The sequence below is a fragment of the Armigeres subalbatus genome, chromosome 3 (assembly GCF_024139115.2).
Source record: "Armigeres subalbatus isolate Guangzhou_Male chromosome 3, GZ_Asu_2, whole genome shotgun sequence".
In the NCBI taxonomy this organism is placed as follows: domain Eukaryota; kingdom Metazoa; phylum Arthropoda; class Insecta; order Diptera; family Culicidae; genus Armigeres; species Armigeres subalbatus.
The window spans coordinates 416,557,166-416,583,738 of record NC_085141.1 but is presented as its reverse complement, the minus strand read 5'-3'; the positions used below and the strand labels follow the sequence as shown (position 1 = coordinate 416,583,738).

The 26,573-nt window shown below is 38.7% G+C and overlaps 1 protein-coding gene across 1 annotated transcript; it reads right to left on the bottom strand.

The window, feature by feature from the left end:
* Positions 1 to 11,456: 11,456 nt before the first annotated feature.
* Positions 11,457 to 24,944, bottom strand: LOC134224280 (N-acetylgalactosaminyltransferase 4-like). The gene is made up of 5 exons (XM_062703615.1): positions 24,661 to 24,944; positions 14,067 to 14,449; positions 13,632 to 13,990; positions 11,841 to 12,721; positions 11,457 to 11,775 (listed from the first exon to the last, which is right to left on the bottom strand). The coding sequence occupies exons 1-5, from the start codon at positions 24,712 to 24,714 to the stop codon at positions 11,596 to 11,598; spliced, it is 1,857 nt and encodes a 618-aa protein (XP_062559599.1). The 5' UTR covers positions 24,715 to 24,944; the 3' UTR covers positions 11,457 to 11,595.
* Positions 24,945 to 26,573: the final 1,629 nt, after the last annotated feature.

Here is a 26,573-nt window from a genome sequence, read left to right as displayed (position 1 = left end):
CGCACCAGAACGAACGGTCTACAGCGGGAAGATGCGCAAAAGGAAAACGTAAACACGTTGGACCTGTTACAGTTCCTATGGGAATATTTATACCGAATACTTAATATATCGATAACAGACAATGTACGAATTATACCACCTGACCAAATTAGTCCGAATAAAATTATCCCTTAAAATCATAACCAAAAGAAAAAGGTTTATTTTTCTTTATCACCAGCTAGTTGCCTTTCTTGTAGATGGGGCATATGGTTCCTTCCTTCCACTCCTCCGTTAACTGTTCAGTTTCCCAGATTGTCCTTCTTTTTTTCTTTATTTCTGGAAATTTTCAAATTACTTCAGCTCCTAAAGCACTAAAGGAGCAACTGGTAAGGGTGGGCGCTGAAGGCAGCGGCACTCAGGCACAACCAAGGGCTCTTCCGCAAACAGAGAGTTATGCCCAGGGAAGTCGAGACAACTTCCAAACCGAAAAATGTCTAGACCGGCACCGGGAATCAAACTCAGCCACCCTCAGCATGGTCTTGCTTTGTAGGCACGCATCTTACCACACGACTAAGGAGCGCATAACATCGACTCATAAAACCGACCGAAAAAGGGGAAACTTTTCAGAGCGAAGGACTTCCAAAGAACGGAGCGGAGGATTTCCGAAATAAACTGATCAGAACGTCAGTTTAACGATGACAATATTCTTAACGCATTTAAAAATAAAAGAGAAAAAAATCGAAGATAGCGTGGCTCACTCTGAGAGCTACAGCTTTCGTATTCCTGCTGCACAGGACCAGCTCGGTTTGTATCAAGATAGGAGACGATGTTAGCGAAGCTGGGTAGGAAACGCAGCCATGGGGACTGTGGGAAGCGTGGGGACTTACAGCCCTGGGAAGACCAGGGAGGCTCGCATACCTCCGTGGGTGAGACTTATACCTGGGTTGGGTCCAAGAAAGTCCAAGCTGGATCTAGATCTGGTGGTACAGTTCTCCATCTGTGAGGAAGCAGATGAGGACAGATAGGCTAGCGGTATCGTCAGCTAGGGCATCTCGTATGTTTGTTGGTATTCCGTAGGCTGGAGTGGGGAATGTCAAACTTTGGACATCGGCAGATCACATGTTCCATTGAGTTTTGTACTTCGCAGATGCCACAAACGGTACGAAAGGGCCTTCCGCCGAAATTATGTGAGAATCGGGTGTGGCCGGTGCGGAGGCGGGAGATTACTTGCTGGTCCCTGAGACTGGGTATGTCGTTCCAGGGTGCCGTGCATCCCTTGACCTTCCGCATTTTTTTGGTTCTGGAAGCAGCTCATTGGTTTTCCCAATCCCGGCTGACGATCTTTTTTAACGTCAGCCGAGGGAATCGATGCATGATGTTGTGAAACGCCGACTCCAGCCAGAATGTCCGCAGTGACGTTGAATGGCACCCCACAATGCCTGGGAATCTAGGCGAAGGTTGTCGATTGTTGTTCGCTAGCGAGGATGGCCTGGATCCATGGGTGTTTCGGGAGGTCACTTTGAAGAGCAGCGATCGCACTGTCGGAATCAGTCAGAACTAGGACCGCATTGCCGGAGGGAGTAGTAGCGGCAATCAACAGAGCTGCGGTTTCCGCCGATTTTTTTTTATCTTTATTAGAGATCTAAAAAAAAATCGGCGGAAACCGCAGCTCTGTTGATTGCCGCTACTACTCCCTCCGGCAAAGCGGTCCTAGTTCAGACTGATTCCGACAGTGCCATCCGCCGAGAAGACGCTGCATTGTGCAGGAAGGCTATCCGAGATCATTAGGTTGCTCCCAGTAACGCCCAAGCCCTAAGCCTGGTCCCTAAACTCGGTGTTTAGCAACTTGGCGACCGATCTTCGAAGAGCTTCCGTGTTGTCCCCGTTTTCAAAGCTCCTCGCAGCTGTTTATGTTGGCTATAGAGGAGTGCCAGCTCCTCGCTCCATGCCAGTGGACCGTAGCCACCGGGGGAGACTGACGCCGGCCATCGTGTGCATGATCCGATTCCCTTGAACAAGAAGAGGGTTCCTATGGTTTCCGGATGTGGTGGAAGCGTATGCGGCGGCTTTTAGGCAAATAGCCACTTGCACACGATGACGAAATGGGAAGACACATGTTTCAGCGCAGGCAGCATCAGCGGGTGCGAAAGGTAGAAGTCCGGAAGCTATGCGGATATATTGGTTGAAGGGCTGGGGAGAGTATGTTGACAAGCTAACAACGTGCTACACAAGACAGTTCCAGTCCGTACAGCAGTCTGCTGTTAATCAGCGCTTCGCCGATACGATACCGAGTGGCCCTGTTGTTCGTCCTATGCGGTCTTAATGAAGTTTTAATACGGTTGATCCTTGATTTGCAGCCGACTTTTGACCGCTAGGTAATGAGGGACGAAGGTCAGTCCTCGGTCGATGGAGACTCCGAGGACCTTGACGAGTTTCCGGTTTGGGATCGGCTGCCCATTAATCTTGAGACTAGGGCCGGAGAGACGATGCCGTCCATTGCACACATGCCCGCGGACGCTTTTTCCGGCCGACATGGTGAAGCCGACCGACGAGGCCCACCGATGAACTGCACTAACCGCTGCTTGGGTTCGGATACGCGTTCGCGCCGGAGTGTCTCCGACTACCACAAGCAGGATGCCGTTCGCGTAGGCAACGATGTAGATTGTTACCGAATGCGTCAACAAATGAGACACCTATGCATATAACCCATAACCAATTAAGAAAACCCAAAAATTGTGAGACTACGCATGAAGTACCCAAAAAAGCGGAATACACGGGTAAATTGCCGACTACCTGTGTATTCCGGCTTCATCGTGTACCCAATAACACTGCTACCACCACCCCTACCATCGAGGCGATTGGAAGATTGGAAGTAGATCCGGGGCGAAAAGAAGGAGAGAGAGCGAGGAAGAAAGAAAGCAAGGTGATAGACGGGGTAGTCGGTTGGTGAACGCTCCAGAGAGAGGAGTCATCTTTTCGGAACTTGTCCAAAAGGAAAAGAATAAAACGTTAAACGTGGTGATAATCAGGCAAAACCCATAATAATGGTTCCGGACGGTAAATTTCGTCTTCCGTCACCGGAGCCACCTTCTCGACTGGACACAGCGAGACTCGGAAAACTCCACCGACCGAGTGAAAGCAACCTTCAAAGAGGCAGTGCTGATAGCCATGTGAAAGTGTTGGCCTGAGTTCATTGTGACCGCTAGGGACGGTTCTGAGCCCGGCGTGGGTCCTAGGTCGACTGATCCGTTTTAGAAGGAGTACACCCATTTCCACCCACTCGAAGTCCCGCGTACGAACACCAAGAAGTGAGCCGCTGCTACGCACTTAGCCACGTGGTCTTTCGGCCCCATAACGGAACAAACCTCTTTGAGGACGAACACCGTCCATTCGTCCATTTTGGAATTTTCATCTCCAGCCCGGCCGCTCGTAAAATTGCGGAGCGGAGCTCCGCATCGGACGGGCACATTCTGTCACCCCAGTGGGAACTAGTCCCGGCGTGAACCCTACGGCAGTTCCAGTATCATCGTTGACAGGGCGCCAAGCGACACGGAGATCCAGCTATTCCTCGGCCGAAATCGACCCTCGTCCTAGAGGCGCCAAGAAATCCAAAGTTCCAGCTCTTCCTCGGCCGAAATCGACCCTCGTCCTTATGCGCCTTGGTGAAAGCCGAAGTTTCAGCCCTTCCCCGGCCGAATCCGAACCCATCCCCCCTTTGGGGCGCCAAGCAACCTGGGGAATCAGGCATTCCTCTACCGACCCCGGAATGAACAAGATAAACGCTTCCCAGCATCTCGCCGGCGGATTCCCGCCAAACATCCAAGGTATGAGCTCACATTTGTAAACAGCCGCAACGATTCTTACTAACCCGAACTAACTGCTAATTCTAAGAATGAAAAAAGAAAATTAAATGAAATAAAGTAAAATGTAACAATCATGTTCCTTCATTTGAACCACTAGTCCTGAACTGCATGGGATTGTCTTGGCTCATTGTGGTTGTCCACTGCTCCACCTTTGTCTCTGTGTGTCCCCTAAGCAGGTTCAAACCGACCCTGAGAAACCCCAACGAGGCGAGCTAGTTAGGGACGTTAGGACGTCCGCTCCACTCAAGATGTTCTTGGGGAGGCCAATGAAGACCCCAGAAACAGGGTTACAAAGATTTACCAGAAACAGGGTTACTGCCAGAACAGTCCTCCGTTGGAAAAAAGGATTTGGCCAAACTATCAATATTGACTTCAGCACAATAGGTTTTTTAATCTTCATTGATTTTTCTTGTTTGAATCAGAGTTCATCACTGCCAGCACAATGGGAAATTGTACGTACTTTGGACTCCGAAGGAGAATGTGGTCCAATTTGACTATCTACATAATGCTCATTAGATCGGTAGTCCTCCCCGGACACGAGACCTGGAGGACTCGTTGAGTACTTGGAGTTTTCGAAAGGAAAGTGCTACATGCCATCTATGCAGAGGACAGACGGTACCTGGTGAAGACAAATGAACCACGAGTTGCATCAGCTGTTGGAAAACCAACCATCGTTCACACCACGAAAATCGGACGATGGCGCTGGCACGTAGCCAGATAGCCCGGTGATAATAGTTATTGATCTCTATTCGACGGGCATAAGAAGGTAAGGTGCGGACCCTCCGTAGACTGCGAATGAATCGAGCTGAATGGAGAAGACTATTGTGTACTGCAAAGGCCACTCCGGCCTTAGTCGAGTAAATCAATAATAGTTGAGAATGTTTACACATCGCGATCTTAGACCTACCGAATCACTATATAGTAGATTCATTTTAAACGGAACAATGTCCAACATTCTGACCACGTGCCCAGTCTACGGCTTCACTCACTCTCCTTATTCGATGGAAAACGCGTGAGCATACAATTTTTGGAAAAACTATTTAAGCGAGTCAAGTACGAGACACTGAAGGCGGCCTCACAGTTGAGGTCGAAATACGTATCTGTAAAGATAACAAAACGTAGTGGAGTTAAATGGAAAGTACAAAGCTCGTCTTGAAGACAATTTTTATTGTTTGTGCCAATCACCGCGAGTTTACCAATTAATTAATCTGTTAGATTGGCTTTTCTCGGTGATATTTAAACTTCACAGCATTATTTTCCGTGACGCATTTCGGCTTACTGACCTTCTGCCATCATCAGAGTCTATAATAGACATATATTTAAACAATTAACAATTTTCATTAACATACATTTTTCAAAAAAAAAACTTACAACGTGCTGGATGTAACCTTTCAGCTTGGTCATTCAAATTACACTAATCCGAATTTCCGAAGTTTAGTCTTCCCGTCAGTCAACACCCCATTTCGTTTATTACGTTAAAAGAACAGCGTGTCCATTACGGATTAATTAATTAAGAAGACAATTTTTGTTTGTCTTTGAAAATGGCAACGGTGTCAATTCGGACCGACTGTTCAAATACATGATCTCTTTTTCTCAAGTACATGATCTCGTCAACCAGCTAGATTTCGTCGACACTTGATGGTGGGTCAAATCCTCTCTCAATACTACCTTCTACTTTTTTCTACACATCTTTGAATGGCTGAAGACTACGTAGTTCTGCTGAAAAGATCTTGTAAAACCGTACCACTTGTGACTGCCAATTCCTTCTCTCCGTATTGCCACCTTCAAAGCGTATTAAATACAGTCGATTTAGGGTAGAGAACCATTTGGGCAGCACCCCCTATTCCCGTCAGCAACGTTCATTACTAGAGTCCATTACAACCGAACTACTTTTTTAGTTCATGGTTAGTTTCTGTCGATATCTAGTGATGTACAAACAATCAAGCCATTTGGTTGGAACGCGGTCGAGTTATTACGTTGCGGACGGGAATAGGGGGTGCTGCCCAAATGGTCCCGCTCCCAATAGCGATTTGTTTTACTTTTTTTTCTTTCCAGCTCAAAATGACCAAAATGTTCAATCAATGAAAGTTATTTGTTTATCTTTTTATTACTTATGCCCATTTCGGATAAAAAATACTTTTACATAAACGTACTTAATACCAATTTGATGGAATCAATAAGACACTTGATTTAATTTGAACGTATTAAAGTTCAAGTCAAAAAGTCATATGGTTGAACGCCCAAACGCCCTAATTCAGTTAGAAGATTTTTTTAAATTATTATCCATGCCCGGAGTCCATTCATTAGCTCTATAGCTTTTGTCGTATCCATCCGGGAGCCAATCACCACCAGCCGAAACTCGGTCTCAATCGCAAAATTCTCTAAGCACGGAACGCGCACATCTGTTCGTTGGAAACATCGTTTACAGAATGCCAGAACATCGATTCACCCGTTTCATTCAGCCTTCCTCATCTTTCCACATTATATTCCCTTCCACTCTAACATACGTTTATATTCATTTCCATTCGATCCTGCGATACTCCCAAAGTCGTTTTCATATACTCCATTGTACATAGCGTATACATCTTTTAAGACGAAACGAGGCCGCTGCTTCGTGTGATCATGAGCCCAACCACGGTAAATAGCATCATGCACATTCTTTTATTTAAGAAATCATCTTGTGCGTGTAATCATTTTAATGACGATCATTATATTTGAAGTGGTAAAGGGTGACATGCATCGATCTGTTTATTTTTCGGAATATTTGATTGTTAATAATGCAATCAATGTTCAATTACACGTCCCTTCACTACATTCGCTCTCTTCTCTACTCTTCAAACTGATTATAGCGAAATCGTTGCTATACAATTACTGATCGAAGGCCAAAATTATTATTATTACACTAAAACAAGTTTTGAATTAATAAATTCGGCCCGCTGTTTTTTTGTTGTTATATTGTTATATAATCAACTTGCTTAGTATGAAATAATTCCAAAATCAGATCCAAAGCCAAATTCAATCCAATTTAAATGCAATTATCATCCTATAAATAGTTTACATCAATTAATTATTGGAACAATTTCAATCAAGATTCACTCATCAGATTGAAATAATCCATACGTTTTCCAATCAAGACCTTTAAAATCCAACTCTAATCAAATGCAAATAAAATAAAACATCGGATTTCAAATCCAACCGAGACCTAATCAAAACAAATCTAAATATGATGCAAATCTATTTCAAATCCATTCCAAGAAATTTCATTCCGATTTGAATTAAATATGAACCCATTTTTATTGTAATCTAACAAAACACAATCCAAAAATTTTATCAAATCTCAAACATACAAAATTACCAAACTCAATCCAGATACAATCTAAAAAAAATCAGCTTCAATCCATATTCAACCAAATTAATTTTAAAGCCAATATTTACCAATCTGATATCAAAACTCATATGTTTTTATGCAAATATGTATAATAGTTTTATTCCATTCCATACCATTCCAAATCAAATTCAATCGAAATCCAATTGAATTCGAATACTTATTCAAATCCAAACCTGATTCAATCCCAATCCAATCCAAATTCAATTAAAATTAAGTTCTAAACTAATTCAGCTCCAATCCAAATTAAATTAAAATCAAATCTAAGTTCAATCCATATCTAATTTGCTTTTATTCTAAATCCAATTCAATTACAAATCAAATCCATTTCCAATCCAAATACAATTCCAATCCAATCTACATTCAACCTAAATCAATATTCAAATCAAACTCTAGCATAATTTTATTCCAAATCCATTCGAAACGCAATAGATTTACAATCCAAATGTCTCAATTCGATCAATATTCAATCCATATTATAATCTAATCTAAATCCAATACAAATTCAAGCCCACTATGCATCCAACTCTAAATAAAATAAAATTATATTAAATTATTAAATCCAAAACCAAAACAATGTCAATCCAATTTTTTTATAAACTATTCCAAATTAAATCCATCACGTATTCAAATATAATTTCAATTCAAATAAATTCAAATTCAAACTAAACCCAATCAAAACTAATCCAAAACTAATACAAACTCAATCTAAATTCATAATAAAAATCAACCCCAAATCTTGTTCAATTTTAATCCGAATCCAATACAAGTTCAATCCCACTTCACATTCAACCCATAGAGTTAAATCCAAAATCCAATCCAAATGCAATCCAATTCCAATCCATATCAAATTAAATTCAATCTAAATCCAACAAAACATTTTATTTAAAAAATACATTGTACGATGCACTCTAAATCAATAAAAGCAATTAAAAGCAATCCCATGCCAATCCTTATCTAAATTCAAGTTAAATCCAACGCCAATTAAAAACCAATTTAAATCCAGTCCAAATACAATTCAATTCAATGTTAATCCATGTCCAATTCTAACTCAATCAAATCCCAAGCCAATCTGAACCGAATCTAATCCCAATTCAATCCAAATTCAATCTAATCCATGTCAAATCCACATCAAATACAAATAAAATCCAAATGCAATACAAATCTATTTCCACTGCACGTTCAATTCATATCAAAATACATCCAAATACAATCAAATGTCATTCCAATTCAATCCAGATTTAATTTCAAACGAATATGAATGCTATCTAATTCAAAACAAACCCAGATTCAACTTTATTCAAATTCAATCCAAATCGATACCAAATCCAATTCAATTGGGTTGTTTAGCAAAGAAAAATATTAGGTTTTTCATTGTTTAATATAAAGAGCTTGCTTTTCTGATCTCCAACATATTTTTATTTTGTTTGTAAACCTTTTATTTACATTTTTATACAGCAAACAAAAAGCCATTTAAATCGATAGAATGACACTAACATTTATAGAATGACAGTTGGCCCATGCAGCATAAGAACAAATTTTAAGTCCCATATAAATTTAAAATGCAAATTAAAAATAGTTCCGGGGCTCCAAAAATTCTGAAAAATTGGGGTTATGCTCAGTTTTTTTGTGCAGATTCAGAATATGTAAAAACATATATACCCCTAAACAACCCAATTACAAATCTAATACAAAATTCAATTACACTTCACGTTCCAATAATATGTATAGAGTTTAATCCAAACCCAATCCAAATGTAATCGGACCCCAATCAAATCTATACCAATCTAACTCAATATCAGACTGAATCCAATCAAAACACAAACTTAAATCCAAATACAATCTTATTCGAATCCAAAAACGAATAAATCCTAATTTTAATACAATTCAATCCAAATCCAACACAAAATACAAATCATGAATTGTAGTTGCAATTCAATGTCAATCCAACCTTATTCAAATCTAACTCAATCCAATTGAGGTTCTCACGTACGAATGTGTGAGTGGCGATAAAAGGAAAACAACATTCCATATATTTTTGACTCCTTTGCAATCATTGTGATTACCGATCAATTTTAAGGTCATGAGCAAAAGGAAAACAAATATGTATTTAGACATGCCGAATCGCACATTAGTGTGCGTGCGCCAAACGTCACTCATCTCAATACAAAGTCCATCTAAATCCAATTTAATCCAAATTCAAACCAATCCATGCATAATGCACATCCAAATAATATAGAATCCAAATTAAATACTTATCTTATTCTACTTCACGTTCAATTCATATCGATTTACATACAAATCCTTTCTGAATTAAATTCAATTGATATTCAAATTCAATCTGAATCCAGATAAAATTAATTTCCTTTTGCATTTAATCCACAACGAGTTTAATCCAAAGCAATTCAATTTCATTCCTATCCATTCAAAACTAAATTTAAGTTAAAACCAATACAATCAAATTTAAAATTAATCTTAATCGAAAACAATCCTAGACCAATCTAATCCAAAAACAATCCAAATCCAACTCCAATCCAATATAAATTAAATCCAAATCAAATGTGAACTAAATTAATGATTTCGTGTGTGTTACTTCTACGTGAAGTTAAACGATTTACAATGATATGGAAATGCTAATATCATCTTCCAAATGTGAATCTTATCGGAATCCAACCCAAATCGAATCCAATCCAAATACATTACATACATTACATTACCATACAAAACCAATTCCACATTACCATACAAACCAATAAAAACCATTCAATTCAAATGATAAACCAAAACGCACTTCAATATAATTATTTTCTTTTCTTATCGAAACAAATACAGTTTAAATTCTATATAGATCAAAACAAATCAATATCTAAAACAAATCTAAACAAAATTCATACGAATAAAATAAAATCTAATTCAATCCAAATTAAACCCTAATCAATTAAAACGCAAAGCCAAATTAATTCCAAATCTTGCTGCACGCCAGAATTTATGAGAATAATTCTGTTTAAAACCATATAAATTTTCGAAATTCTATACAAAATTGCCAGTTTTGTATGTATATTTCGAATTATGGAAACAAATACCAAACAAATAAAATTTACAATTTTACTCAAATTTAACACCTTGTTTTCTTTTTTTTTTTCGTCGCAAACCAGTCTTCCGCTCATTATTAGTTTTTCATTTTACTGATGCACGCAAGGATCCCACTCGTCCTGCGTTTGAAAATAGTGCTGGAACCCACACGTCCGCACGTTTTTTTTTCTTTGCTTTTGGCATGCAGGTACCCACTCGTCCTGCATGCTTTTGTTTTCACAAACAGGTACCCACTCGTCCTGTTTTATTTTTCATACTTTTACATTTTAGCATCATTTCTTTTTGGCATGTGTACATGTCGTATCCATCCGGGAGCCAATCACCACCAGCCGAAACTCGGTCTCAATCGCAAAATTCTCTAAGCACGGAACGCGCACATCTGTTCGTTGGAAACATCGTTTACAGAATGCCAGAACATCGATTCACCCGTTTCATTCAGCCTTCCTCATCTTTCCACATTATATTCCCTTCCACTGTGTACACGTCGATTTGGATTGAATTTGAATAAAGTTGATTCTGGGTTTGTTTTGAATTAGATAGCATTCATATTCGTTTGAAATTAAATCTGGATTGAATTGGAATGACATTTGATTGTATTTGGATGTATTTTGATATGAATTGAACGTGCAGTGAAAATAGATTTGTATTGCATTTGGATTTTATTTGTATTTGATGTGGATTTGACATGGATTAGATTGAATTTGGATTGAATTGGGATTAGATTCGGTTCAGATTGGCTTGGGATTTGATTGAGTTAGAATTGGACATGGATTAACATTGATTTGAATTGTATTTGGACTGGATTTAAATTGAATTGAATTTGGCTTTGGATCTGATTTTGGAATTATTTCATACTAAGCAAGTTGATTATATTACAATATAACAACAAAAAAACAGCGGGCCGAATTTATTAATTCAAAACTTGTTTTAGTGTAATAATAATAATTTTGGCCTTCGATCAGTAATTGTATAGCAACGATTTCGCTATAATCAGTTTGAAGAGTAGAGAAGAGAGCGAATGTAGTGAAGGGACGTGTAATTGAACATTGATTGTTAATAATGCAATCAATGTTCAATTACACGTCCCTTCACTACAGCTTTGAGGTCAGTTTCGGCGTTTGCATCAATCAAATAAAACATGTGGATATTAATCTGAATAATCTTTTTAATCGGAATACGGTTTTTAAAATTAAATCAAAAACTTAGGTAACATAAAAGAGTTATAATAGTAAAACTTTCAAAATTCACAGAAAAAAATAACCTGAAAAACAAGAACTAAGGCAGAAGTTCTGACCCATATGATTTCCAATTATTCAAGTTCGTCTCATTCACAAAACCCCACTCCCACCGTTGTGTCTTCTTCCTGTGATCACACACTGAAATTATTACTTTCCGTCCCACGAGATCGAGGCACTGATTCCACTCGGGCATTCCGTGTATAATAGCTTGGTTTTCCTGAAAATACAATTGATCATAGAGTTAGCCACTACTCGTCAAAATAAAACCACAAAATCTCTTACGATGTCGTATTTAAAAAGCTGATTGCCCTGAGATTCGTGGCAATTATACATGATCACTTCAGCACCAATGCCCTCGGCGTCCAGGCATTTATCAACGCTGGCGATTCGAATATCGCGGAAGTAAGACAATATTAAACGTTGGTTTTGCTGCGGATGGGTCTTATTTGCAGCGCATTCGAATAGTCCAACTGGCTCCTTTTCACCATGATTAATTGAATCCAAACACAACTTCGGGTTAGCCAAACTTCGCACTGTTCCCGAAGCGAATGGACTTGGATCGCGCGTGGGGTATTTCAATAGAATATCTGGAGCAACCTCTTCCAAAAACCATCTGAAAGGTTTGCACTGTAGCTTCTCTCTCAAAGCTTTCCGTTCCGTCAGATCGCCCGCATCAGTTTTGTCAAACTCAGGATTTCTTTCGTACAGGAACTGCTTATATTCATCCATCCACACTTCTGCTACCCTTTTGAAGTTCCGGATAACAAAATTCTTTCCTCTGGGATTTGGGAACGGTGCATACCCGCGGTACACATGCCCAACGCGAGAGCACGGTGCATCAACCATTTTGCCGCCACATTGCCAAATCTTGAAGCTGAGCTCGTACTGCTCTCCACCCCAAATGTCCAGCTCTTCATCGTATCCACCGATCTCCCAGAAAAACTTCGCACTGATGGCAAACAATCCTCCAGCCATGATGGGGCTTGAAAAGGGCTCTGTTGGATCCAGCTGATCGCCTGGCCGTAGAGGCAATTGCTTGTACAAAAACTTCCAATCGAAGGCACCCCGCCTTCCCTCGCCTTGACCACGATATTCAAAGGTGTCATAGACTATGCCGTCGATAAACGGACAAACGCATGTTCGATAATCCTCGGCAATTGGTTCTGGAACAATTAAACGTATTGAAAAAAAGTGTTTATGTTTTTAATCTTAGGCCGTTACAAATATTTAATTAACTTTTTGTCCTACTGATCTCCGAAAGGTCAGGGGGGGATAATAATAAATAAATATTAAAATGAAAAAAATCAAAAAACTCCTCGAATTTGTTAAAGAATGCAAAATCCTCAAAATTATCCGATTTTTATTTTGTTGCTCCCTCAAAATATTATTTTTTGGCAAAAAAATCCGAGGGGGGGGGACAAAATAAATTTTAAATATTTGTATCGGCCTTATAGCTCCCACATTTAATAGTATCTAACTTTTTTAATTGGCTAATCGAGCTTATGCAGGCCGATACTAAATGGATTGTGGATGAATAATTATTATTTTCTTCGGTCGAGTCTCTTGAAATGCGGTGGTTGATGATGATCATCCACCATGATTTCTCGGCCAATTTTAATTCCAATCAGTTAAATTTTTGCTAGAAAGAAGCTGGCGGCGATAAAATCCTAAAACTGCTGAGAAACCGCAGTGGGTGATGTTGTCTCGTAATGGAAAGGCACTGATTTTTCTGCTTTTCTATTATTATTGAAAGAAAAATATTAAAATTGTCTCTATTTTTGTTATGTAATGTGGAATCCGGTAAAAACTATATAAGGGACCTGTTCCGTTTTCCATCTCATTAAACATATATTCATCTCTTCAAGAAACAAAGAAATTTAGCACCAATTTCGTCGCTTCTATTTGCTAACATGCGTGCTCACTGCTGATAAAAATCACAAAAATTAAAAAGAAATCAAATTCCGTTCCATTGCTTTGTTTTTTCAAGGGATGAATGTCGGAGCTATGGAATCCAGATGAGTCCAGAAGCGATTACCCTATTTTATCTGTTAGTTCAAAAATAATATGTTTTACCGATTAAAGGAGGAAGCCAGTTCACATTGACCTCGGTGTGCGAGTCCAGTACGATAATCACATCTCCAGTGGCGGCCTTCGCCCCGGCCAACCGTGCTTTGATCAACCCAGATCGTTCGGGCAAATTGATCAGCTTCACCTTTGGTGCCAATTTGCTCTGTACGAAATCATCCAACTGTTTCCACAAAAACTCCTTCGTGCTGTGATCGTTAATCAAAACGATTTCCTTCAGTAGCTGGGGCGGAGACCGATTAAGCACACTGTAAACAGTACGCAACAACGTGCTGAAGTGCTCATTGTAGAAAATAACAACCACGCTGACTGTTGGTAATTCTTTGAGGTAGCGTTTTTTGCGACATCTGGAAACTAGAGAGTGTTAGATAGAATGACAAGACTTCAACCTGTACCCTAGACAATGTTTCTGTTTGGACTCACAGTGGATGTCTGATGTCTGGCACCGAGCGGTTCAGAGCAATCATGTCGCTAATCACCGCTGAATAACCATTCTCTTTGAACAATTTCTTGTCCAGCTGGATGTCTTCCAGTTTTTGCAACTTAAAAGGTTTCCCATGCTCTCCCGGGCCTTCTCTTTCCTCTTCTTGCTTCATGTACGCATAGTCATGCCAGTCGACCCGAACCCGGTCCACGTTTCGCGGGCTACCGTTGAAGAATGGTTCATTTCGATGGTAACGTTGGTAGAGAACTTTTTTCAATCTGGGTAGCTCCCGCTCCTTATGTATGATGAGCACCAGCGCAATAAGCACAAATAAGAGCACACATATGAATTTAATACTTCCTCTAATGGTGGCTTGCCGGAACTGTGAAATGTTTGAAAGACGGAAACGAAATTTGTTTAATACACATGGATCCCCAAGTAAAGAAATAAACAGAAGAAAACAGATAACCAAAAAGTTCAGTTTCTAGTTCTTGAAAAAAATTCAAGTTAATTATTTCAAGGATATTTAAAGGTTCAAATGATAATTGTTCAGATTTATGGGATTTTAAAAGAATAATTTTCTCTGAATGAAATTCCGAGGAGACAGCTCAGAAAGTCCTTATAGGCTCAAAAAGTGACCAAGAATAAGGTTTTCCAAGAAATCGAAACTTTTTTTTATTTTCTGGTTTTCCGTACAGTTATTGAACACTTTCTGGAAATATGTAAGGATTCCTAGTAGATCAGAAATATTCCTGAACTGAAGAACTTTTGAAGTTCTTTAAGACTTAGAGAGTCTATTCCGGGATTTCGGGATTTTCCGAATTCCGGAAACTAATTTATACAATCCCGAAAATCCCGGGACATGCACAAAAATTCAAGATTCATTAAACAATTCTCCAATTTTAAAACAAATCTTCAATTTTGCTTGAATAGTAATAGTCGCTTCTAATCTTAACAAACCGAAATATGTTAATCAATCACTACGAGATGAACAAAATCAAACCGACTTCCACCCTAGACCCAAACATGTTCTTAAATAGGAATGTAATGAAATCTATCACCTACCTACTAGTTGAAGTGAGCGTATCTTTTCCCATTTCCGGGACTTTTTATTTCAAATTTAATCCACGTTTAATTCATATAATCTGAAAACTCGATCTGCTCTAAGCAGTACCGAAATATATAGACAAGATTTCAACAATAAATTTAAAAATATTTTCAAAATATGTGTGCTATGGGAAATATATACTGAAATATTTTAACCGTCTAATACGAGTTTAGTACTTTCCATTCAATTTCACTATATTTTATTTTCTTTACAGATACGCAGGCTTCGGAATTCTCACTCATATGAATAAAAACCTGCGATTAATCCATTAAGCGGAGTGTGATTTTTCATGTTGCCCTGTGAGGAAGTACCGTTTTGACTCGAAGTCCGGACACCTAAGCACTGCTGAATTTTCAGTTCAATATTTCAAACGGAATTAAGTACTTGACACTGAGTAATAGCACACCCTGTCAAGATTAACTTATCAAATTTGCTGTAGTGTACTGAAAATGACATTTTTTATGCACGGAATAGCTAATATAATCGAAAACATTGAACATCGCTTGCTTCGAAATCCGGACACAGTTTAAGGGATGCTTCAAATACCGGACAATTTTGCTTCGAATTTCCGGACACTTCGGCTATTGATTCTCAAATAGCCAATTTAATCCGTTCAAAGACAATTAGGATATAGCATTCATATTTCTCGATTAATATAAATCCGTAAGGTAAATTTTCTACACACATTTGTATGGAAATCTGGCATCCCCCGGTTGTGTGTACCATCCGAAGTTTCTGCTCCGAAATTGACCAGGATTACCAAAAACAGCATTTGAAACCAAGCGGGATCATTTAACTGCGATATATGTACAACATTGGGAATCCAATAATTTCATACAATCTAATCTCACGCTCACCCCCCCCCCCTCTTTCATTTTCAAGGTAGAACGCTTTTTTGACATTTGACGTGCCTGTGGGTAATGAAATATTTTCTTCAAAACTACCTCTCAAATTCAGCGTGGATAAGCTGCAATAGATCATGAGAATCATTAGATGACCAAAATTCTTTTCTAATCAATAATACCAAAAATAAATATGATGGGGGGCCGATTTCCATCTCACTGAATATATATTCGAAACAAAGAGATATGATACCAAATTCGTCGATTTTTTTTATCAACCGCTCACAGCGGAAAAATCACAAAAATAAGAAATAAATCAAATACCTTAATTTTTTTGTTTTTGATGGGATGAACATCGGAGAATTAAAATTATGCTTTATCTTATCATTGTTAACATATACTTCGAAATACAGACATTAGTCGTATTTATGTGTCTTTTGAAATCCGTTTCAGTTTGCTATTGGAAATCAAGGATTGAAAGGAGCGATTGAAATAATGATTTCATGCGGATTGATAAATCCGGGCGTGTCCGAGAAATGTGGAGTTTTTTATATTTGACGGATGTCGTTCACAACGTGTCTTTTTATACAATTCTGTTAAAAAAGCTAGTTTTACGAAAACAACAAAAATGTAAATGGTTAAAAAAATACTTTTGAAGACAACCTTTCACTAAAAACTGAAAGCAAGTTTTGCTACTTGTGTGCAATTAATAAAGTGATACCATTAACAATATGTGTATAAGGCCGTAACAAATATTTAATTAACATTATGTCCTATTGGTCTCCGGAACGTCAAGGGGGTGGGGATAATAAAAAATAAATATTAAAATGAAAAAAAAAACTCCTCGGATTTGTTAAAGAATGTTTTGAAAATTCTCAAAATTATCCGAATTTTATTTTCTTGCCCCCTCAAAATATTATTTTTGGGCAAAAAAATCTGAGGGGACATAATTGTATTTAAATATTTGTATCGGCCTAAGTATATATCGATAAGCTGAGAGCAAGCAATGTTCCTTTTGGGGTGTAGCAACTCAAATCTAATGAAATTGTAACTATGCTTGCTCATTACGAATCAGTTGATTTCAATTAATTTAACTGATAAACAGTTATTTAACATCATTTCAGCATGTCCGAATCAATTGTAAAAACTTGCCTCGAAGTCCGGACAAACAGAAAATGTAATAAAAATTATAAAACTATTAATTCCCAAGCAATTTCTCTAATTCATTACAAAGAGTGCCATAATACTATGTTTATTAATTACTAATACTCCTTGCAAATGATAGAATATAGAAAATATGAGCTTAGTTTTTTAATGTTGAGTCTTATGCTACATTCTAAGAAAAACGAAATTCACCGTTGATTATGACATGCCTTCAACTTTCACCTCTAATTTTCAAGTTTTTATAACAGATCACGGATTACTTACATTTGTTAAAATGGTTTCAAGTCTAAGAATCGTTCCCTGCACTGATAACCCAAGAAATACTTGTTGGAATGGTAAATAAAGTCAAATAACAATTGAAGTGTCCGGCTTTCGAAGCGTCCGGCAATTCGAGTCAAAACGGTATTCTCACGCAACACTTTTATCCGGATAGAATGGCGGGTGATAAATTCGTGAGCGCCGGCTCGCCAGATAATTCAATTTTAATCCACAAATCTCGGGTACTTATTCAAAAGGACGTATGTGATTTTGTAAACAAAGATTCCAACGTCGATTTGTCCAATCTGATGGAGCTCTCCATTAAAACCGACACCACTAACAGGTAGTCGAAGGCTTCCCCTACCTGTCTGTGGTGATGGTTTGCGTGGGAGTGCTATCAGATTTGACAATTTGACGTTTGAATCTTTGTTTACAAAATCACATACGTCCTTTTGAATAAGTACCCGAGAAATATTCCTTCTCGTCGCATCACCAGATAAATTTTACAAGCATATTTACAAAAAATTAGGACCGCAACGGGATTCGAACCCAAAACAATTTTTAAAATGTTTAAAGCGCTCACTATAACTACGCCACCACATGAATTGACTGAATGCGAGGGGAAAAACTGCTGTATTGAACTTTCTGCTTATCGTGGCGCATCGTCAGATTCAATCAGCTTGGAGAGGCAAAGTAAGCAGCATTTGATTTTCGCGAAACATGGGAAGAAGGATAACAATTTTTCGCACCATCGCTTGTGCCGGAGTTAATCGCACTGTAATTTATCCGGATAAAATGCATGGTGGAGTGATCTGTTGTCGCGTGAGTGAGTGAGAAATCCGAACCCTGGATACGTATTTTAATCTCAACTGTTGGGCCGTCTTCAGTGTCTCGTACTTGACTTCACTCGACTATTTTGTTATAATTATCTTATTTTTTGATTATAGTTTTGACCAACATCTTCTCACCGTTCCCATATTATTAGGAAACGAATAAATAACTGAAGATTCTAAAGAATTGTACGTTGGCCGAATACGGACATTATGGAAAAGTTGCACATAACGGAACTAATTAAGATGCTACAGATCTTACTATTGAGTGCTCTAGCTTTTATGCGAATACTGAAGCTTATGACATGGTGAACGTTTTGCAGAAGGAGTTAACGCTTTTCGAACTGATCAAAAAACTGTTTCAGGATTTTCAACAACTCTTTGATCATTTAAAAATCAATGAAGCCATAATAAATCCCTTCAAGCGTATTTTTCCTGGCAAGTTTTTTTAAAGTCATCTTCTTCTTCTTATTGGCATTACATCCCCACACTGGGACAGAGCCGCCTCGCAGCTTAGTGTTCATTAAGCACTTCCACAGTTATTAACTGCGAGGTTTCTAAGCCAGGTTACCATTTTTGCATTCGTATATCATGAGGCTAACACGATAATACTTTTATGCCCAGGGAAGTCGAGACAATTTCCAATCCGAAAATTGCCTAGACCGACACCGGGAATCGAACCCAGCCACCCTCAGCATGGTCTTGCTTTGTAGCCGCGCGTCTTACCGCACGGCTAAGGAGGGTCATATTTCACGACAAAATGAAATTTAAATTTTTGAATTAGTTTCGTATATTTTTCAATTTCTCTGAATCTCGGGTGTAGTGTTTGACTAAAATGCCTTCAGCGTGTGTTTATAGATTTACACCTCAGCGTGTCAATCGGCGAGCAGCAAGCCATGACTCTGCCTCTTGAGTCTTGCAGTCAGATCTTCGCGGCGTGCACATGCATCCACGGAGAGTCGCTGTCATAATTTCGTTCCGGCCGTTTAGGCACAAACAATTTGGCGATCCTGCCAGCCTTTTTTTGGATCCTGTCGTTGATTTCATGAGGTGAGTTGAATTCAAGTGATTAAATTGTGAAGAGTGATGCATTTATTTTAGTTTGCAAAATCACAAGACGCGTCTAAGTTCTAGGAAAATTATACAAACGAATGCAAATGACATTTTACAACACTGCACTCAAAGTCCTGCGAGCATTGATTTTGGTTAAAACAAATTTAGTTTTCATGAAGCCACTTGTCGGCGTTAGTGTACATGAGACTACCAGTTGTGCTATGATATAACAACATCTGAGAGAAATGCGGAAATATTCTATGCTGTACTGTTCGGAAGGCCAAATATATAATCTGGAAATTTATCTTGGAATGTATTGACGTTCGGGATTACGTGAAACTAAAAGACGGATTTGGATTGGTTTTGGATTGGATTTGGATTGGATTTGGATTGGATTTGGATTGGATTTGGATTGGATTTGGATTGGATTTGGATTGGATTTGGATTGGATTTGGATTGGATTTGGATTGGATTTGGATTGGATTTGGTTGGGGTTTGGATTGGATTGGTTTGGTTGGTTGGTTTGGATTGGATTTGGATTGGTTTGGATTGGTTTGGATTGGTTTGGTTGGTTTGGATTGGTTTGGTTGGTTTGGATTGGTTTGGATTGGTTTGGATTGGTTTGGATTGGTTTGGATTGGTTTGGTTGGTTTGGATTGGTTTGGATTGGTTTGGATTGGTTTGGATTGGTTTGGATTGGTTTGATTGGTTGGATTGGTTTGGTTGGATTTGGATTGGTTTGGATTGGTTTGATTGGTTTGGATTGGTTTGGATTGGTTTGGATTGGTTTGGTTGGTTTGGATTGGTTTGATTGGTTTGGATTGGTTTGGATTGGTTTGGATTGGTTTGGATTGGTTTGGTTGGTTTGGATTGGTTTGGATTGGTTTGGATTGGTTGGTTTGGTTGGATTTGGATTGGTTTGGATTGGTTTGGATTGGTTTGGATTGGTTTGGATTGATTTGGATTGGTTTGGATTGGTTGGTTTGGATTGGTTTGGTTTGGTTGGTTTGGTTTGGTTGGTTTGGTTTGGATTGGTTTGGATTGGTTTGGTTTGATTTGGATTGGTTTGGATTGGTTTGGATTGGTTTGGTTGGTTTGGATTGGTTTGGATTGGTTTGGATTGGTTTGGATTGGTTTGGTTGGTTTGGATTGGTTTGGTTGGTTTGGATTGGTTTGGATTGGTTTGGTTTGGTTGGTTTGGATTGGTTTGGATTGGTTTGGATTGGTTTGGTTGGTTTGGATTGGTTTGGTTGGTTTGGATTGGTTTGGATTGGTTTGGATTGGTTTGGATTGGTTTGGTTGGTTTGGATTGGTTTGGTTGGTTTGGATTGGTTTGGATTGGTTTGGATTGGTTTGGTTGGTTTGGATTGGTTTGGTTGGTTTGGATTGGTTTGGATTGGTTTGGATTGGTTTGGTTGGTTTGGATTGGTTTGGTTGGTTTGGATTGGTTTGGATTGGTTTGGTTGGTTTGGATTGGTTTGGATTGGTTTGGTTGGTTTGGATTGGTTTGGATTGGTTTGGATTGGTTTGGATTGGTTTGGATTGGTTTGGATTGGTTTGGTTGGTTTGGATTGGTTTGGATTGGTTTGGTTGGTTTGGATTGGTTTGGATTGGTTTGGTTGGTTTGGATTGGTTTGGATTGGTTTGGATTGGTTGGATTGGTTGGTTTGGATTGGTTTGGTTGGATTTGGATTGGTTTGGTTGGTTTGGTTGGTTTGGTTGGTTTGGATTGGTTTGGTTGGTTTGGATTGGTTTGGATTGGTTTGGATTGGTTTGGTTGGTTTGGATTGGTTTGGATTGGTTTGGTTGGATTGGTTTGATTGGATTGGTTGGATTTGGATTGGTTTGGATTGGTTTGGTTGGTTTGGATTGGTTTGGATTGGTTTGGTTGGTTTGGATTGGTTTGGATTGGTTTGGATTGGTTTGGATTGGTTTGGTTGGTTTGGTTGGTTTGGATTGGTTTGGTTGGTTTGGATTGGTTTGGATTGGTTTGGATTGGTTTGGATTGGTTTGGATTGGTTTGGATTGGTTTGGATTGGTTTGGATTGGTTTGGATTGGTTTGGATTGGTTTGGATTGGTTTGGTTGGTTTGGTTGGTTTGGATTGGTTTGGATTGGTTTGGATTGGTTTGGTTGGTTTGGATTGGTTTGGTTGGTTTGGATTGGTTTGGATTGGTTTGGTTGGTTTGGATTGGTTTGGTTGGTTTGGATTGGATTTGGTTGGATTTGGTTGGTTTGGATTGGTTTGGATTGGTTTGGATTGGTTTGGATTGGTTTGGTTGGATTTGGATTGGTTTGGATTGGTTTGGATTGGTTGGTTTGGATTGGTTTGGATTGGTTTGGATTGGTTTGGTTGGATTTGGATTGGTTTGGATTGGTTTGGATTGGTTTGGTTGGTTTGGATTGGTTTGGTTGGTTTGGTTGGTTTGGATTGGTTTGGATTGGTTTGGATTGGTTTGGATTGGTTTGGATTGGTTTGGATTGGTTTGGATTGGTTTGGATTGGTTGGATTGGTTTGGATTGGTTTGGATTGGTTTGGATTGGTTTGATTGGTTTGGATTGGTTTGGATTGGTTTGGATTGGTTTGGATTGGTTTGGTTGGTTTGGATTGGTTTGGATTGGTTTGCATTGGTTTGGATTTGGATTGGATTGGATTGGATTTGGATTGGATTTGGATTTGGATTGGATTTGGATTGGATTTGAATTGGATTTGGATTGGATTTGGATTGGATTTGGATTGGATTTGAATCCAATATGGATTGGACTTGGATTGCATTTGGATTGGATATGGATTGAATTTGGATTGGGTTGGATTGAATTTCAATTGGATTTGATTTGGATTAGCATGGATTTTCTTATCTTTATTAGGTTGTTCTTGAATCTTATTAGTAATGAAGTTCAACACCGCTTAGTTTTGGATTGCATTTGGGTGAGATTTGGAATGTTTTTGGAAGAAATTGGAACTTTTTTATATTTGCTAAAATCTTGGATAACAAAAAAAAGGCCATTGACTTCATCAATTTGTTGTTCTCTAATCATCCCTTCACTACTTAGATCCTAATTTTAAAGCTTGTATAGATTTGTGGTATGGAACAGGAACGAAAATATGAATCACGTTTTATCTTCCACAGTCAGGGATTGGTGCGGCACGAAACTCTTTGCATGCTGCACGCGTTGTTGGGAGCAAGCCCATTCAGTTCCAGAGAGGCGAGTAAGTGCGGATCGTGCTCGGGGCTCTCAAAGAGTAATGCACAGAATAGCACTCCCCGAGTAGATGAAAATAGCTCAATAATATTGAATGTTGATAAAATAGCAAAATGAGATATGGACATGAATAATTTCACAGAACATTGTACGATGCTTAAATGAACTTTTACTTAGCTTTCGACTGATTTAATAGGAGCTAAATTGTGTAATTTTAGATTTATTTATCGAATGTTCTGTGAAATTGTTTTGTAACATACCAACTGCCCTTTTTGCAATTCTGAGTTTAATCGAGCAATCAGAACCAATTTCCAGAACGAATGAGTGACGGAGGTGTATTTTCCTATATATTTTGACTGAAATCCCCATACAAACTTGAAATCGAATACGCCACCTTATGCATCAACCGATTGAGCTGAAATTTTGAGAGATTGATTTTCTAACCAAAAGACACAATCCTGGGGGGTGCCACGTGGAATTCGACAACATTTTGATTCATGGGCCAGTCTAGTGCACATGCAGCCCCGGAGAGTCGTTGTCATAATTTCGTTCCGGCCATTTAGGGAAATCCAGGGAAGTTTTTATTTGCAGATTCCCGGGAAGTTCTTGGGGGTTCGCTTATTGGGACACAACCCAATTGAAAAGCAAAAGCAAGTAAATATATAATATATAATCATATATAATCATGGTAACATACTCAAACCGCACACATTATGCAGCGTACACACCAGTCAAGCAGTTTGACGAACATTAACTCCACCCCTCGTTTAGTCAAGCATCGATCATGTTCTTCAAATCGTGACACGAACACTCAATTTTTTCGACCAACAATCGAACAATTAAACACGAATGACCGACCGCTAGCTTGAACACCAGCCACCAAAAAATATATGAGGGTTTGTGCGACTTTACTACAAACGCTCTCGGCAGGTCAAACCAAAATCAAACCGCTTTGATTTTTCCAACGGAGCCTCCAACTGTCAAACGGTTGTTCGAACAACTTCACACACGTTCAAACAAAGCAGCAATCAAAGCGTTTTCTTGGGGGAGGAGTCAATGTTCGTCAAACTGCTTGACTGGTGTGTACGCTGCATTAGTATGAATTGAGTGAACTTATTTCTACTATGCTCCCTAATCTAGAATGAAGAAAATGCACAATTGCTCGTGTAACTTTGTCTTCACACGACATCTTTTAGTCAATTGTTTCCAAATGTTCATACTCTATGCCCCACCATGTCTGTAATCATAGCAAAGTTTTATGTAGTGAGACTTTTTACGGATACTTTCTTCGTTGATGGAATGTGGAAGTGGAAGGAAGGTTACCTCCATGGTTACCTCCATACATTTTTCAAGCTAAATCTTTCACATGTGCATATGCACAAATCGAGTTTCAGACATAGTAAAGTTTGATGACACTAAAAAAATAAAACCCATTGAACTCAGACAGTTTCTTCATTTTCGTTTATTAACAGAGATTTCGAGCAGTATTAATACGAAATACATAGAATGGTACACACTTAAAATAAATCGCCGAATTCGGTAAAATTTTACCGAAATCTCAACAGCAGAACTGTTCGGTAAATAATTTAACTGATTTTCGGTGATTTTGACAGTTGAGCAATGGAAAAAATTACAAAAAATCTGTAAAAAAAATTACCGAACAGTTCTGCTGTTGAGATTTCGGTAAAATTTACCGAATACTGTGAAATGAGTTAAGTGTGTACTTTGTTTAGAAAGCTTGCATAATTTAAGGAATTAGGTATTGGTCAACGTTAAGCTGTGAAATGTTCACGCTGTAGCAAGGCGATGACAATAAAGGAGAATAACACTACTCGACTGTATAAAGGATATGTGGAGGGGATAAACGTTCAGGAGGTGAAAATAAAGTTAACGTGTGATTGACAACTAAATAAACGAGTGATGAACTTCTCATCGTTGAAAAAATCACGTTAATATAGAAATAATAAAAAAAAGCTTAGTTAACGTCATTGGCGCCCTGTATACAATCTATCGGTGAACCAGAAAGGACGATCAGCCAAAAACGCAAAATTATAATTATGATGTTATTCATTAATATACATTACATTTAAATAATAACAATAACGAACGGAAGTATATATCCTCAGAAAACTTACCTTGCGAAGGGCAGCGTGTTTATATTGTCGGAATGGTCGTGCTACTTTCCCCATTTCTGCAATCACATTAGGACTTTTTGCCAACGCAACTATTACACCAACTGTTATCCACTATCACCTGGAGGTATGATATGCGTCAGCCTGATAACGTTCCGCGAAAATAGATACAGCCAAACCACGCACTTGGCGTGCAGTGCGCATTAATTGACTGTTAGGAACCAACTAGGCAGCCAAGAACCGGATTCTCTGTACGATGTACGACCGACAGCAGTCGACAGCTTACATTTCTTACTTACTTTCCTATCTAGGTTTTTTTACCATCTTCACCTGTAATGTTTTGACATAAACTTGTGGCAGATTGGTTTTTGCGCCATGATAACGATGCCAACGGTATGCGTAGTTATAAGAACGCACAATGGGAAAAGCTACACAAATGTCGGGCGAAAGTCTGGCGAAAGTCAGTAATTCAATAGAACAGAATCTATAGTCTTGGTTTCTAAGAAATCGGAAATATTTTCGCCACTTCTTATCGTACCGTAGCCACCCACTATTTATCTAATCGCTTCATTTCATATCGTCAAGTGCATTTCGTTGTTTTACCTGTTGAATGATAAATGTGTGATAAATTACCCGACAGATCTTTATTTGAGCGCGAATAGGCCTTCGGCGAACTCTTGGATAGTATGAAAGATATGTTGAAAACAATATCCGATTAGGATTTATAGTTCTAGGAATCTTGGAATTTGCATTCCAGGGGATTCTTGTATTATTTGGATGGTTCATGGAATTTTGGAACGGCTTCATCTAATTAAGTTTTTTGGAATTTCAACCGTATTAAACCAGAGTCGCGAGAAATGGCAAATGGGTTTGTTTACAATCGGGCGCCTACGTCACATTTTTAGCTATAGATAATGTAGGTCATGGCTCCAAGGACACAGGAATTTATTAAATGGAATATATACTTGTCATAAGACGAGTTAGTACTATCCCATTCAATTCCATCCCTTAATTGTAATGTTACAGATACGTATTTCGACAATCAACAATAAGGCCGTCTTCAGTGTCTCTTAGATGTAAGCAATGCATTATCCAATAGTCGATATCTGTCCTGGCCACGTCCTTGCGAATGCTGAGGAAGGGGATGGATAGTTAGTTGGACACCTACTTAAAGACGATTCAGAGAACTTCAAGACCTCTCATAGGTGTCACAGGAGGTTTTTGAATTGTCAGTGTGCGATGTCAGAACAGTAGGAATCGTTTTGGTAGAACGTGAAACACAGAAAGAACTAAGTGAGAAATGAACACACCATGCTTATAAGGCAGAAGCGGTAGCAACTAGACCACCAAGCTCGATCAGACAAAAAAGTAGAATGAGAAAAATTTTTAATTATTCAAAAGTATTGAATTAAATGTTGAGGAATATGTAACTAATGTAGATTACTATTTTTTCACAAAATGGGGAATAAGGTAGAGAAACATTTGGGCAGTACCCCCTATTCCCGTCCATTACTCGATCGCATTACAACCGAGTTACTTGTTTTTTAGTACATGGTAGTGATGTACAAAAAATCAAGCCATTTGGTTGGAACGCGGTCGAGTTAGTAATGTTGCGAACGGGAATAGGGGGTGCTGCCCAAATGGTTCCGTTCTCTACTTAAACTGATTTAAAGTAAAGCAATAATGTTTTTCTCTAGACTCTATGTCGAATTGATTTTGCAAAAGTTAATGATTAATAATGAATGAAATTTGTTTTTCAACTTTTCATCCATCGACCTTGTATCCTTCGACCTTTTGTATTGCTGACTTTCGTCTATCTTTTGTCTTTGGACCATTTGATTTGTCGATCAACATCAAGTATTAGTTTGAAACTTTTTTGCTGTGGGAAACGCTCAAGAGTGACGTAAAAATACCTT

What these genes read in the sequence shown, in the direction of transcription:
- LOC134224280 (XM_062703615.1), bottom strand. Translation starts at nt 24,714, where the DNA reads ATGGGGAAAGTAGCACGACCATTCCGACAATATAAACACGCTGCCCTT. An exon ending in CCAGACATCAGACATCCACT is followed by an intron (nt 13,991 to 14,066) that starts GTGAGTCCAAAC and finishes TCTAGTTTCCAG; the next exon opens with ATGTCGCAAAAAACGCTACC. An exon ending in CTGGCTTCCTCCTTTAATCG is followed by an intron (nt 12,722 to 13,631) that starts GTAAAACATATT and finishes TAATTGTTCCAG; the next exon opens with AACCAATTGCCGAGGATTAT.